General features: G+C 42.0%; 1 protein-coding gene across 1 annotated transcript in view; it reads left to right on the forward strand.

Moving 5' to 3' along the window:
* The first annotated feature begins 2,643 nt into the window (after positions 1-2,643).
* LOC149286947 (cilia- and flagella-associated protein 299) overlaps positions 2,644-16,771 on the forward strand; it is a 298,663-nt gene continuing 284,535 nt past the window's right edge. The window contains exon 1 of the mRNA XM_089493596.1: positions 2,644-2,754. Coding sequence (XP_089349722.1) covers positions 2,644-2,754 — 111 coding nt within the window. The remainder of the gene's footprint in view (positions 2,755-16,771) is intronic.

A 16,771-nucleotide genomic window follows, 5' to 3' on the forward strand; every position in this document is an offset into this window, starting at 1 on the left:
CCAATGGAAAGGATACGATGATGATGAGAATTCATGGGAAGATGCCCGAGGGGTACATGCTGACAACATGATCCGTTCGTTTCATTCAAGCCACCCACTCAAGCCTGGCCCCTTGAGAGGCCGGAGACCTCTCCTCAGGGGGGGAGCCTGTAACGTCCCCGTACGGAGCATGTCCCCCGAGTACCCGCCGCTAGCGGGTACTCGATACTTACCTCCTCGGCCCTCCTACACCCACGATCCCCCGGATGCACGGAACGATGCGGCACCGATGCCTCACGGCATCGAACCGCCACAGAGAGAAGGACGTGCGTGGTGCTGCACGCCACGCCCCCCCTTCCTCTCTCATACCCCTGTGGAGACGCCGGGGTGTCCATTGGACACCGGCAAGACAGGAGGCGGGGTCTGGGGAAGCGGCACATTTAAAAGCCGAGGACTGACACTCATTCAGTGCTCGGTTGTTTTAACGGTTGAGCTCCCTGTTACCTTGTCCTGGATATTTACTTACCTGATACCTGTTGCCGAACCTTGCTTGATACCTGACCATTCTTACCTGATACCTGTTGCCGGACCTTGCTTGATACCTGACCATTCTTACCTGATACCTGCTGCCGAACCTTGCTTGATGCCTGACCATTCTTACCTGATACCTGTTGCCGAACCTTGCTTGATACCTGACCATTCTTACCTGATACCTGTTGCCGAACCTTGCTTGATACCTGACCATTCTTACCTGATACCTGTTGCCGAACCTTGCTTGATATCTGACTACTCTCACCTGATACCTGGATACTCTGGACTTTATACCTGTTGCCAGACCTCGCTTACTATCTGGCTGCTCTTGTTCTGGTACGTGTTACTGGACTTTACCTACATTCGGCTATACACCTCGCCCCTATCCCTGCATACTGGTTTCCTCACCTGACCCCAGCATAATAACTGCCCTTACTAAAGTTACTAATGACTTACTCACTGCTAAATCCAAGGGCCACTACTCCATGCTAATCCCACTGGACCTTTCTGCTGCTTTTGACACTATGGACCACCCTCTTCTCCTTCAAAACGCTTCATGATCTTGGTCTCTGTGACACGGCTCTCTCCTGGTTTACTTCCTACCTCTCTGATCATACTTTCAGCATCTCTGTCTCCAGTACCACTTCCCCTTCCTCCCTCTCTTAGCTGGGGTACCCCAAGGCTCAGTTCTAGGACCCGTTCTGATCCATCTATCCTCCCCTGATGTCTCTCCCTCTGTCTTAGATCATATAACTAACTGCCTTGCGTCTGTCTCTACCTAGATGTCTGCACGTTTCCTGAAACTCAACCTCTCCAAAACCGAACTTCGCATCTTCCCTCCCTCGAATGCTAAGATTCCCCCATCAATTTCCCTCAATGTTAATGGTCCTATCATCTCCCCGTCTCCTCATGCTCACTGTCACCCTTGACTCCAACCTTTCATCCCCCCCCCACATTCAGTCTGTCTCTAAAAACATTGCCCGCATCCGTCCCTTCCTAACACAGTATGCCACTAAGCCTCTTGTCCATGCCCTTATCTCCCGTCTTGATTATTGTAACCCTGCCTTAGCTGGTTTCCCTCTTAACCGTCTCACCCCTCTACAATCCACCATGAATGCTGCTGCCAGACTTATATTCCTCTCCCATTGCTTTACTAACGTCTCTCCCCTCTGTCAGTCTCTTCACTGGCTGCCTGTGTGCTTCAGGATTAATTTCAAAATCCTGACTCTTACTTTCAAAGCCCTTTACAGTGGTTCCCCTTCCTACATCACCTCACTCAACTCTAAATACACTCCTAACCGGTCTCTCTACTCTTCCAATGATCTCCTTCTAGCCTCTCCTCTGATTTCAAGCTCTCATGAGCGCTTACAAGATTTCTCTAGGGCTGCCGCTATATTTTCAAATTTGAGACACATTAATATATTTTAAGGTGTATTGGCCAATTGGACTGGTTCAGTTTATTATATTATTATAATAAAAATTATTATATTATAATATTAGAAAAATGTGCGCTTTTTTAAAATATTTTCATTATTTTAATGTATCATTCATACTAAATGTTGGACTATACATCTATTTTCAGGTACAAAATACCCTCAGTAAAGAAAGGGTCAAGCAAAACTCACACACAGGGCAGGACTCAAATACTAAGAATGCCTTTTTATAGGACAGGGATTATATATATTATATATATATATATATATATATATATATATATATGTGTGTGTGTGTGTGTCAGTAATTCTTTACTATACTGGTTCCCTTGTTTAACAACACTATAGTCATGTATTTAATTTTTTAATAATGTTAATATATCTTCAATCTAACCACTGGCTACATAAAGTCAGTATAAGACCTATGAGTGCACTCCATTTTTGTCTCTCTGTCTCTCGACCTGTATGTCTATCATGCTGTGTTCTGTACCCTTCGGAAACAAGTGTTTATATACATGTGCCTTTTGTGACCCCAACGTCCCGTATACAGAAATACTTTCGCTTGACGCTTAGTTACAGTCTCCTTGGGTTTATCATTAGCACGCTTCCTATTGGACGCCGTCATAGGAGCGGTTGTTGACTCTTTAATGTCTCGCCCGATTTTCCGTTGCTAGACACGCTGTGATCTTAGCAACTAAAGATGTCGGAAAAAGAGAGTGGTGCAGCAATGGATGAAATTATATCGCAGTTCAAAACATACGAGGATTTCTTGGACTCGCAGGTCACCTCTCTGGACCTCTACTATCTGGAGGTACACAATAACAACATTTGTGAACGTGGCAAATAATAGCACGCCTGATACTGGATCACTATATTGCTACAATGAATATATTTAGTAATAATAATTTAAAGTTTTATTATCTCTCAGCACTAATGTGTTTGAATTATTACAGTCCCAATGGTATAAAATAATAGAGCATATCCCTGTCTAGGGCAAAAGTTGTAAATATCTTAAAGGGATGTCGATTCGGATATAATCAAATCATCTATATTACAGAATTTTCATCGGGTTTTTAATTAAGAATTCTGTCACAGGCTATGTATAAAAATAATCACGTTTGCATCATTTTATGGAGCAACAAATCTCCATGCACTGCATAGTTACCTTTGTCTTCGGAAAAGTATCTGCAATACCTGTGGTGTAAAAGTGCATTTAAATGTTTGTGTGTTCTCCATGGCAGGAAACCATGACGTAATTGCACCACAGATGTGAGGTGTCAATAAAAGCTGCCATGATTTTAAGGACTTCGTCTAATACGAGGTCTCAAGTGCTTGGTTGGGGGTGGCTGTATTGATTGATGTTAGGGTCGTAATTTAAATATGGCAAGAGTGGCATCTGTTTCAAGTGCCGCAAGCTGAATGGCATGCTTGAGTTGTCCAGCAGCAATGCCTCTGGACTCCTGCTTTTAGAAGTGGATGTGCACAGGCAGCAAGGCCGATTCAAGGCTCTTGTGGGCCCTGGGCAAACAATATAATAGTGGCCCCCCCTCCTGTCCTGTAGTGTGTGTGTGTGTGTGTGTGTGGGGGGGGGATGCTGTAGTGGGGAGTACAGGGGCTGTGGGGGGGGGCAGGGGGCTTGTAGTGGAGGGCCCACTAGCCCTGTTCCCCCCCACTGATAGCCTCTATCCCCCCCCCACTACAGCCACTGTGTGGGGACAGGTGCTGTATGAGGGGTATAAAGGATATAGTGTGGGTTGGAAAGGGGCTGAGGGGAAAATAGTTGATTATAAAATGAAAAACAAAATGTAATAAAAAAAATATTAGAAGATGGCTGCTGGACGGTCTGCCGCCGCAGGTGATTAAAAGCGCAGAGGGGGCCCCAAATAGGGTGACCACATTTTTTCTGTCATTCAGAGACACACTATGAAGCAGATGAGATTACACAAACAGGTGTGTGTGTGTGTATATATAATGCACACCATCACATACACATAACAATACCTTAAAATATAGAATATATTATATATATATATATCACATACACCCCGATTCACATTTACTATTATATATTAATTATTAAGAAGCCTTGGAAACCATGTTGATTTCAGATTTAATAATATACATACACTCATTACAGACATGAGTAGATATAGAATGTTAACCCCTCTAATATCAGGCAGTAGATTCAGAGAATGAACTCTATTACCAGACATTACACACACAGCGACACAAACTGACAAACACTTAAAGTCCCATTGCGGGACTGTCCCGGGCAATCCAGGACATGTGGTCACCCTAGCCCCAAACCGGCAGTAGACTGCCAGTGGGCCCCCGAAGGTTAGTGGGCCCTGGGCAAATGCCCACTTTGCCTGCTGATTAAAGCGGCCTTGGCAGGCAGCCACCTCAGATCCTGGCTTAGGCACCAAGGGCTCTAGATACTGCTCTGGTTGGCATGAAGCTGGTATTGGACCCATCCCATTTTTTATTTGAGATGATCCAGGCTTTTCTGGTAGCTGACTTGAATGTGTATTGATCACACATACTCTGATTAAGAAAATAGAAATGTATTTAAAACAATACATATTTAAAGGGGCCTCCTTAATGTGATTATAATATCAATAGATAAACTCTCCAGGTGCAAGAAAGATAGCTGTGGTCTACAACCCTGTAACAGTGCCAAGGAAAATAAAACAGTTGTGATTCTCTTAACTTATTATTTGGCCAGGTAATTTAAGCACTGTGGATATTTAATGTGTAATACTTACCTGCAACAGGGTAACACACAAAAACACACGCACATAGACACTAACACAACTAAACATTCAACACTAACACACAGTAACACACACACCCAGACACTCACATGCCCAGACACTTGTATTAACATAACCAGACACACTAATGCACAGAAAACAGACACTCACACTAATGCACAGAAAACACACACACTAACATACACACTAGCATACATACTAACATACACACTAACATAACATACATAACATACACACTAACATACATACTAACATACATAACATACACACTAACACACACATCCAGACACCCACACTAGCACAGCTAGACATTCAAAACTAAAACACACTATCATTCACTAACATGCTCAGACACTAACACAACAAGACATTCAACACATTACACTTACACCAATGTGCCCATAAACTCACACTAACACACAACTCCAAATGCTAACACATCCAGACACTCAAACTAACACAGCCACTCACTAACACACATGCCCACAGACACTTATACTAACATATCCAGAAACATATAGACACATCCAGCCACACTAACATACCCAGACACAGATACACGCACACTAAAATACCCAATCACACACACTAACATACCCCCACAAACACACACCCACAAACACACACCCAGATAGACACACCTGCTAACACACCCAGACACATACACACTAACATACCCACATGTACACACACAAAGGCTAACATCCCCAGATACACACAAACATACTGAAACACACACATACCCAGAAAGACACACATATCAAGACACCCAGTGAGAAGCATAACTGGTGGAAAATGGTACACTGACCGTTTTTAAACTTGGAAAATAAATCCAGAGATAGGACTGTGAATGCGGCTGTGGGCCTCTATTAATACTGAAGACAAAAAGTCCACCAGAAAGAAGACTATATGATAAATAGAATTTTCTCAAAACAATGTTTTCATTCTTTTCCCTTGCTGTATCTTTCTCACTTAGAGGCAGCATGGGAAACATTTGCTGATTTCCAAATTTATAATGTTTGTGTTGATGCAATTTGGATAAATTCAAGTTTACAAACACATATCCCTGTTATGTTCTAGAAGTGTGGCTTTAATGGAGTCTTTCAACCTTGGAATTTCACTCACAGGTTTAAAAACTTCAATGATGGCATCCATATAGTTCATAGGAGATATACAGGACAGGGCTTGTGCCACCTTATTACCAGCAAATATTTGATTCTGTGTACAGAAGTACAACAGGCATAGATCAAAGAATCAAATAACTTCTAAGAATTACTACCTTAGTATTCCAGTATTAGTTGCTGTGGTACCAAAGGGTTCCAAAGCAGCAATCAGAATTTGAGTAGCTACAGGAGGTGATGGAGCCAAGGTGTAACGGGAATCAGGATGATCACTCTATCCCTGCCTATTGTTGATATCTTAATCTTGCGACATTGTAAGCTCGCAAGGGCAGGGCCCTCTTCTCCTTTGCACCAGTTTGTTATTGTATGTGTTTCTAAATAGTTCTACTGACTGTAACAGCGCTGCAGAATCTGCCGGCGCTTTATAAATAAATGTAATGTAGTACCAATGGCCAGCCTGGTCCTCAGATTATATGCTCTTCTGGGAAAAATCTCCATGCCACTGTACACAAGCAGCCTACACCAGTCCAGTAGCAGGGAAAACACACACTTTATTCAGGTAGCACAGGGTTTTAAGAACAGACAAAGTCAATAGAAGGACATTAACATCGATAAGCATTCTAATTGGGTTTCTAAACAGGGACTAATGAGAAGGGAAAGAATAGGACAGGGAACCAATTATAAAATTCAAAGACAAACTAGGGAACCAATTACAAGACACATAAATGAACCAACGGTACTAAGGGATAAATATTAGGAAAGAGACCAGTGATCACTAGCCCCTAAACTTATAATTAGAGACTCTACAGGAATGTATACAGGCAGATAGATTAACCCCTTAGGGCCTGTGGCTGCCAAATGCTATGCTACACAAGGGTTGGGTTTAAACATAAATATCTGGTTTTATGTTGATGACATATTAAGGTAACACTCAGTCCATTGTTTACTGTACCCACATGCAATAATGACAACAGAAACCCAGCCCCTAGGTTTGTGTGACCACTACACTTTCAAATTTATATGGACATAATGGGTGAAGGATCAAATTCCAGAATTATTGCTATTTGAAAAAATATTGTTGTAACATTAACTTGACCTAAATGCAATATAATACAATTTAATATTGTATCTGTAATATTGTATCAACAAGGCACACTGTTTCCAAGTATAAAAGAGCTGTATGGGGATAGAGACCCACTATGGAGTTGTGGAGTCAAGTACCTATTTTCCTGAATTTTAATTTTATAGCGTGACAGGAGGCTCATATTTTTCATATCTTCCTTTACTTAGACCTCACAGCAGCAAAGGAGAAAAAATAATGTAAACAAATAATCAATCATGTAGTACTGCTTTCTAACATTAGATGTCAGGATATGATTATGCAAGCATTACAAATTTCAGTGTTAGGCTAGGTTTCCACTTGGGTTTTTGTCCTGCGTTTTTTTCTTGATGAAAAACGCCAGGAAAAACGCCAAGAAAACTGCCACTGCATTTACCTGCGTTTTGGCGTTTTTTCTGGCGTTTTAGCCTTTCTGTGGAAATTGCTTTTTTTGACCTTAGGCAGTTTTTCCAGCCTTTACAAGTTAGATGTTTCACCCAGCTAAAAGGGATTAGGATAAATGGCAAGTATCTGCCCCCTCCTGATGTCCTTTACTTGGTAGAGTTCTACTTAAACACACCCCGGCGGACCCTTTTGTCTCTTTTCTGTGGTTTGTAAGGCAGGCTTTATTCCGAATGTCTGCTCCTCTAGGAAGATTGGCCCCAAATGATGGTGCAAATTGTTTGCTGTTGCTTTTGGCACGCAGGATCCAGTTGGTTTGTTTGTAATGGCATGTTTGTTCCAAATGGTGTAGAATTCAATATGAACTTTGTTTTGTGTGAAACTGTTTGTTTCCAGCCTATTTCTCATAGGACACACAGATACTGGGTCCATCCTCTGCACTGTAACTGTGGAAAAAACGCCATAAAAAACGCCAAGGCAATAAACCCACATGGCTTTTTCATGGCTTCTATTGGAGAAAAACGCCAAGGTTTCCTTGCAAAAAACGCCAGAGTGTCAACATGCTGCGATTTTGAAAAACTGCCACAGAGCCCAAAAAAGCAGAAAAACGCCAAAGAGGACTGAAAAAACGCCAAACAGAAAAACGCCAAGTGGATATGGCATTCTGCGATTTCCTATTGAAGAACAGCTAACATCTGGCTGCAGCGTTTTTTCACAAAAAAAACGCCAGGTGGCGCTATTGGCGTTTTTATGGGCGTTTTTAGCAAAAAAAAACCAAGTGGAAACCTAGCCTTAAAGTATTTTTTTAAAGTACTTTACTAGGACACTTTGAAATACTATACACCAAATATGGCCAAAAGTATGTGGCCGCCCTTCTAATTATATATTCCAGCCACACCCTAACAGGTGTATAAAATCAAGCACATAGGCACATCTACAAAGGTAAGCATTGGCAGTAGAATGGGTCATACTGAGGGGCTCAGCCCTGCCAAATCTGACTCTGTCCACTGTCCGTTCTATTATTGTGAAGTGGAAGTGTCTAGGAGTAACAACAGCTCAGCCACTGAGTGGTAGGTTACGCACATTAAAACTCATTAGAAAACCATTTTGCAGTTATGTTTTATGTAATTTTTTTCCCTTGTTTTCCATGAAAACAGCTGTCACCCCAAACTGTCACCCCAAACTGTCACCCCAAACTTTTGAACGAGGGTGAATGCAAAACATTTGTAAATTCTTATTTTTTTTTAGCAACCTGTGTAAGATATGCAATTTTAACTACCGTATTTGCTCGATTATAAGACGAAATGCCTTATAGCTTATAGCTTCCTATATGCCACTCTGCCCCATGTTATGCCTTTTAATCCCCTATATGCCACTCTGCCTCCAGAAGTGCCTTATACCCCCTATATGCCACTCTGGCACGCCTACCCACTCTGACACTTACCTACCCGTACATTAACATACCCATTCTGACACTTACATACCCAGACACTAATATACCCACTCAGACACACTTCCAAACCAAGGCACTCACTGCGATGCATCAGCAGGTGCTTACTGCAGCTCCCACGAGATTACGCTGTGTGACCCTGCTAGGCCCCGCCTCCTCCATAAAATTAAAGAGGTACGTCTACCAGATCCGCTTTGGGGCGGCACAGTACCGGGGTCCTGGTCTTGCAATCTCCCCAACAGGCTTTGCTTCCCCGACAGTGGGCGGGCTATCCCGGCAGTGAGAAGGTACGCGCGTATGCAACCTCCGCTGCTGCCCGCAATTTCGCCGGCGCTCTGTGATAGACGCCTGGTGGAAGTGCCGGCAGCAGCTGAGGTTACCAGACCGGAGGATCCAGGTCCCCTGTAGCATCATGAGAGCGGCATTTAGGGGTTAATTCCGGTTTTGTACGGGGCTCTGCTGCTGGTGGTCTAGACCAGCAACAGCAAAAACGAGCCCCCACAAGCATGGAAGCTTACAGCAGTCATCAGAGACTCCCCCCTGCAATGGCTGGTCTATAGACCAGTAATTGCGTCCCAGCTGCCAGAGGCAGCTTCAGGGACAGGAGAGAGGGTTCTTTGGTCTCCACATGAGTGTGGAGAGCAGCCCCAACACCCCCCTGCTGCCTGATCGCTCCATGAGAGCGACAGTGCAGCGTTAACCCCTTCAATGCCACAATTGTGTATGACACATTCGTGGCATTGCAGGGGTTAACATTTGTCCCCACAAGCTTGTGGGGACTAAATATCAGTCAATGCTGTGCTCCAATGGAACATCAGCATCGAAAGAGTTAAAAAAAAAAAAAATTATAAAAAAAAACCCAGCACTGACCTGAAAGTCAAGGGTGCTTCCAGGTCAAACGCTGTGAGTTTAGTAAATGGGCTGATGATGATCAGATTACTCCTCACCAACTGTTAGTTTAAAAAAATCCTGGCTCCTAACTTTTTTACCTGGCGCCTAGATTCACAACAAATTTGTCAAGCCCTGGTATAAGGCATGTCAGGGGCCACAGTGGTATATGTGGGGGTAGAGTGGAGTGGCATATGTGGGAGGCAGCCTGGCATGTCTGGGAGGCAGAGTGGCAAGCTCAAATATGCATAAATGGGGGGGCTGGTTGGGAAATAAAGACAAGAAATGCATTTTATCAAAGTTTTTTTTATTCTGCTGTTTGTATTTAACATCATTTGTTTATTAAATTATTTTAAATATATGAAAAATTTACATTCGTTTTTTGTATCCGATTAACCCCTTCAATCCCAGGGGTTTTTGGTACCTCAAAGCCTGGAGCAATTTTGCAATTTTTGCGCTATGTCGGTTCAGCGATGATTCTCCTTTCCTGTGAATAGTGTACCCATATAAACTATATATTGTTTTTTCAAGGAGAGATAGAGCTTTCTTTTGATACCATAGTTGGATGATTAGCTGAAAATTTAGAATTAGAAATTTAGTAAAAACTAGCAAAAATTTGAAAAAAACATCTAAGTTTTTTTACATTTTCCCCCTGAATCCTCACAAAATTAGGTAAAGAGACAGAAACTTCCATCCAGATTTATCAATTCAGGTGTCCTGATTTCAGAAATACCTAATTTATATAGATTTTCCATATTTTCCCAGCACATATAGGCAACATACTATAAGGTGTACATTACTTTATACAAAGCCGTTACATTTTTACATTAGGTATGATGGGGCTGCAACTCTAATTTTAAACACATAAAACAAAAACACCCACAAAGGTATATATTTCTGTAAAGCAGACAATCCAGGCTATCCTATCAGGGGCACTCTACATGCAGGTATTTGGCCACCAATCACTGTCAAAGGAGGCCACAGAAATTAGTTCCTGCACTTTTTTCACCAACGCGTCTTAGTATTTTGTAGTATTCTTAGGATTTTTTGTATAGGGTATGTGTTACGGCAGAGAAATCTATCCTAAATTGTTCAGCCGCCTCTCCTGATTACGGAAATACCCCACATGCCTAGTTGTGGTTTTCTGGACATTACAGGGCACAAACGGGACCATGCGCGTTATAGATTCCAAACGTGAAATTTTCACATTTTGCTTTAGTAGACCTATGTTTCATTTGGGGCGACGCTGGCTTCTGCTGCCAGGGGGGAGTCCAGGCTGTCAAAGCACAGATCAGATTTTGTGCTTTGGTATCTTCCCATCTGGTCACCTTCTTGTTCTCATTCCACTTAGCATTAGCATTAGAATAAGGAATTATTGTAAAAGCATCAGTCACTATCCAATAAACTATAAGCAGGCACCACCCCTTCATCCTACCTGGCCGTCAACTCAGGGTTCGGGGAATGGATTTCTTCACTGGCTTGAGACGAGTCCAACCTATCCTCTGGACCCCCCTTTGTACCCAGACTTAATGAGTGACTACCAGCAAGTGGTGGTACCTTCTTACAGTGCGACTGATGTATCCAACAACTCCTCTCAGCTATCTTACATGCCGTGGGGGTGGTTAGTAGTACTCGGTACGGTCCTTCCCACCTCGGTGATGACCAATTTTTCCGTTTGATTATCCTTATTAGTACCCAATCTCCAACGCTCAATTTCTCAGGAATTGGCTCTTGTGCTTCTGGAAGAGAATTAACAGTTTGTACTGATCTGGTATTCAACATTTTTGCCATATATTCTGCTAGGGTTAATTCTTTTTCATTACTTGCCTCTTTTACCTTTATCTGCGGCAAACTATAGGGTCTCCCGTACATTACTTCAAATGGGGTGAGACCCTGCTTGTTGGGTGTAATACGCATACTCAATTTTACCATAGGTAGGCAAGAAACCCAATTCTTCCCGGTTTCTGCCATGGTCTTTTTTAATTTATTCTTTATTGTTCCATTGTTTCTTTCTACCAACCCTGCTGACTGAGGATGATAGGCGCAATGATTCTTTAATTGTATACCAAATACTTGTGCAAATCTGGAGATTAGTTGATTGACAAAATGAGGCTCATTGTCACTATAATATATTCTTTCTGGTCAGTGGCGTACCTAGCAGGGGGCGGGGGGGGCGGTCCGCACCGGGTGCCGCTCATCAGGGGGGTGCCAACTTGCCGGCACCCCTCCAGAGACGGACAGCAATGTCCGCCGCTGGAGGAGAAGGCTCGCAAGGGAGTGGTATCGGAGGTCTTTAACAGACCTCCGGCTCCCTTGAGTGATTTTAAGCCGGTTCAAGGGAACCGGCTTAAAATCACTCAAGGGAGCCGGAGGTCTGTTAAAGACCTCCGATACCGCTCCCTCGCGATCCATGCGGCACCTGCTGTTGTGCGCCAGGGTTTGTTGTCAGATCCCGGCGCACAACACTGAAGCCGCGCCCATCGCCGTCCGTGCCCTCTGACCCGGAAGAAGAGAGAAGAAGAAGAGGAGCGAAGAAGACAGAAGAAGAGGAAGAAAATGAGCTTACTGCTGTAAGAAGAAAAGAGGAAAGGTAGGAAATCATTCAGTGAGAGTGGATTGGTATGTGTGGTATGTGTGGATTGGTATGTGTGGATTGGTATGTGTGGAATCTGTGGATTGGTATGTGTGGAATCTGTGGATTGGTATGTGTGGAATCTGTGGATTGGTATGTGTGGATTGGTATGTGTGGAATCTGTGGATTGGTATGTGTGGAATCTTTGGATTGGTATGTGTGGAATCTGTGGCTTGGTATGCGTGGAATCTGTGGATTGGTGTGCGTGGAATGTGTGGAATCTGTGGATTGGTATGTGTGGAATCTGTGGATTGGTATGTGTGGAATCTGTGGATTGGTATGTGTGGAATCTGTGGATTGGTATGTGTGGATTGGTATGTGTGGAATCTGTGGATTGGTATGTGTGGAATCTGTGGATTGGTATGTGTGGATTGGTATGTGTGGAATCTGTGGATTGGTATGTGTGGAATCTGTGGATTGTTATGTGTGGATTGGTATGCGTGGAATCTGTGGATTGGTATGCGTGGAATCTGTGGATTGGTATGTGTGGATTGGTATGTGTGGATTGGTATGTGTGGTATGTGTGGATTGGTATGTGTGGTATGTGTGGATTGGTATGCGTGGAATCTGTGGATTGGTAAGTGTGGATTGGTAAGTGTGGAATCTGTGGATTGGTATGTGTGGAATCTGTGGATTGGTATGTGTGGAATGTGTGGATTGGTAAATGTGGATTGGTAAATGTGTGAGAGTGATGGGTGTTATGCTGTACCATTTCCAATGTCTTTTTCATTATATAATTATGCTCTAAAGTACATCATAACTCCCACCACTCTATACTGTTCCATACAGTGGCAGAGCTGGGAGACAGAGGCCTTGCACCCCCACCGCAGGACTCCTGAAAGGTAAGTGAACTTCAATGGGGGGAGAGGGTAGATAGGGAGAAGGGAATGAGACGGGGGGATAGGGGGTAGATAGGGAGAAGGGAGTGAGAAGGGGTAGATAGGTTAGAAGGGGGTGATAATGGGTAGATAGGGAGAAAAGAGGGTAGCAAGAATATTGAAATAAAGAGTCAGAATGAAAGAGTGAAAATGAATGGATTAATGTGTGGATGAATTGTTTGAATGAGTGAGAGAATTAATGAATTTGTGAGAATGCATCAATGAATATGTGTAAATAATTTGTGTGAAAGAATAAATGATTGTGTGAATGAATTGTGTGAATGAAAGTGAATTAGTGAGTGACTGTAAAAGTGTTTGTGTTAATCATAGGTGTATAGTTGATTTGTCAAAAAGGCAAAGATGGTATAAGCAGGGTGTTTATGGGACAAAAATGGCACAGGCAGGGTGTTTATGGGACAAAGATGGCACAGGTAGCGTGTTTATGGGACAAAGATGGCGTACACTCGGCTGTTTGGGGGCAAAGATGGCACGTCCTATGTGTGTGTAATTTGGGTGCTGGTCAGGTTCTATGTGGGCAATGTGGACGCTGTTTTTTTTGGAGGGTTATTAAAGAAAGCACTATTATATGTTCAGTAAATGTTATTTAAACGTATTTATTTTACTTATAAGTTATTAATTTATTTTTTCAGATTTCTTGTTGTTTACAGTTGACATACAGTTTACAAATTGGTGCAATAAATATTCTTAACATAATTTTGTAGATGTCTTTACATTTGGTGGGGGGGGGGGTGCCACTTACAGGATCCGCCCCGGGTGCCAAATACTCTAGGTACGCCCCTGTTTCTGGTATTCCATATCTAGGAATGATTTCTTTTATCATGACCTTAGCTACTGTATCTGCATCTGCACGGGCTGTTGGGAATATTTCTTCCCATTTAGTTAATGCATCAACAATAACTAGGCAATATCTCATATTTTCACATTTGTTTAGTTCAATATAATCCATGCAAATATGTTGAAACGGATACTCGGGGTTGGGGAACTTCCCAATATCAGGTTTGAGATTTCCCTGTGGATTATATCGAGCACAGATAAGACAATTAGCACACAAACATTTTTTTTAGAGTAATTTTGGAACACCTTATCTATGATGGCTACCATCCCTCCTGTTGAGACATGGCTCAGCCCATGACTCAATAAGGCTGCATAGCGAAATAATGATTTCGGCAATATTGGTTTGTTAATATAAAACATTTTATTACATAGAGTGGCTTGTTTAGACCGCCAATATCGTTTTTCAGACATAGGGGCAGCCTGCTGCATATCATACAAAACCTGGTGATCAATTTGTATCTTGTTAATGATTATGGCAAACATCTCTTGAGCAATTCTTTTTGCTTCAATATCTGCACGGTTATTGCCTAATGCTACAGGATCTTTGCTGTTGGTATGGGCTGCACACTTTATTACAGCTACTTCTTTTAGTAGATTTATAACCGTTAATAGTTCTTCAATCAGGGCTTTATGATTTATCGGTTTCCCTGTGGAGGTAATTATACCTCTATTTTTCCATTGTTGTGCAAACACACGTATAGTAGAAAATACATATTGACGGTATAGATATTTACCCGTTTGTCTACTGCCCACTTGCATGCCTCTATGAGAGCCGTTAACTCAGCCGCCTGGGCTAATAAATGATTAGATAATTTACCTGCCTTGATTACTTCAGCATTGTATTCAATGTTTCCTTTATCCCTTTTCCACGAGTGACTAATCTCACATCGCAACACCATATCTCCCACAGACTTCCACTGATTGTTTTGCTGTTTACACAGAGACAAATGTGGTGCTGTGCCTTGAAAAAGTGTGGTCATTCGGGGTGTTGATATACAAGATAATGCCCCTTGTCCTTTGTCTGTCCAGTAAAAGTATTCTGTCTGTATTACAGTATTTCGTTCGTCTTTTAGATGTGACTCATAGCACTCGTCTCCTCCTGCTATTCTCTTAACATATATTGTACAATGAAAATCATTTGCATGCTGAACTTGTAAATGATCACAGATCTTGAATGTTTTATGTACAAGTTCTAAAGCCTGTATTATATTTCCCTTATTTTCAGTAAAATCTATGTTTAAAGCATAGTAGTAATGGTCATACCATCCTTGATAGTTATTTCTTCTTCCCCCCACTGTAACATCAAGCTTGTCTCCCACGGGTGCAATATGCACTCCCAACTCTCTAATCAGATCTCTTCCCAGGAGATTTACGGGACATACCTCAGATAATATTACACTGGCAGCAATTATTTTTCCAGACTCTGCATGTTGTATTTGGAGGGGAACAGATAAGCTTTCGGTATGTGTCCTCCCATTTACTCCCTTTATGTGAATTTTACCAGTCCCTTTCTGTATGCCCATGCAGGTGGGATGATTCAATAGGGTTCGCGAAGCCCCTGAATCAACCAAAAATGTTACACGTATTTCAGGCAAGTTTGACAATAACACATCATGAACATTACTGACATCCAATGTCTCTTTTTCCTGTATTGGTCCCATTGCTCTGGGGAGTTCTGCTTTCTCCTGTCTGGTTCGGGACACTCTTTTGCCCAATGACCTTCTTTTCCACAATTATAACATCCTTGTGACCATCTATCACCACTACCTCTTCTACCTCGGTACGACCTCGAAATCTCTCTCTCCCTCTTTCGTTATTCCCTGTCAACATTCCTTCATACTCCTCTCCCGCTAACGTTACTCTCACTTTCTTTTTCTCCCTTTCTTTGTGTCACTTTTCAGAATGCTTAGCATATTCCAACACATCATTCAACGACGCAGTACGGAGGTTAACCATGTGTTTACTGACATACGCATTTATCTCTTTACGTGTCCCAGACACAAACGCATTTTTCAATTGCTGCTCGTAAGCAGAATTTGGATCTGGATCGGGAGGTGGGGTTAAACCACTATAGATATCAAAGACCTTTTTCATTCGATAAAAATATTGATCCCCATCCTTCTGCGTACATTTATTTATCTCCGTTCAATTTGTTCTACAAGCCAATCTGTTTGTGCAAACAGTTACAAAGACATTTAATCTATTATTTAAATAAACACTGTGCCATGGGAGTGGGTGTCTTGGATTTAGATTATCGTACCCATTCCGGTTCAGTTCTAATGAACTCCAATCTGATTTTAAAACTGTTCGATACACTCTATTTCTTCACCATTACCATTTAACTGATAACTGTTATAGAGCCCCTGTATATCAGCCTCAAACATGTTCAGTAGCTTTTTAAATATTTTTTTCTGTTCATATTCTATGCACCTACATGGTTAACGGATGTATCTGACTGTGACCACTCCATAACGAGGTGCGTTACTTATATTGTTACTTTAAGCATATTAATTGGAACATAAAATAAATCAAGATGATATATTATAAAATAAACAGACAGGTATACAGGATATCTTATTATACTTAAAAACAGGATACGTGCTAATTATAAATTCTAGCATTTAAAGTATTAACCCTTATTTAAATTAATTCTGAAAGAAGCATCAGAATAAAAGCATTAGAATAAAAAGATAAAAAAGCTTTTTCTAATGTCGACTTTACATATAATT

The sequence above is a fragment of the Sceloporus occidentalis genome, unplaced genomic scaffold (genome assembly GCF_023333645.1).
Source record: "Sceloporus occidentalis isolate IW3139 unplaced genomic scaffold, rSceOcc1.0.p SCAF_65, whole genome shotgun sequence".
Lineage (NCBI taxonomy): Eukaryota > Metazoa > Chordata > Lepidosauria > Squamata > Phrynosomatidae > Sceloporus > Sceloporus occidentalis.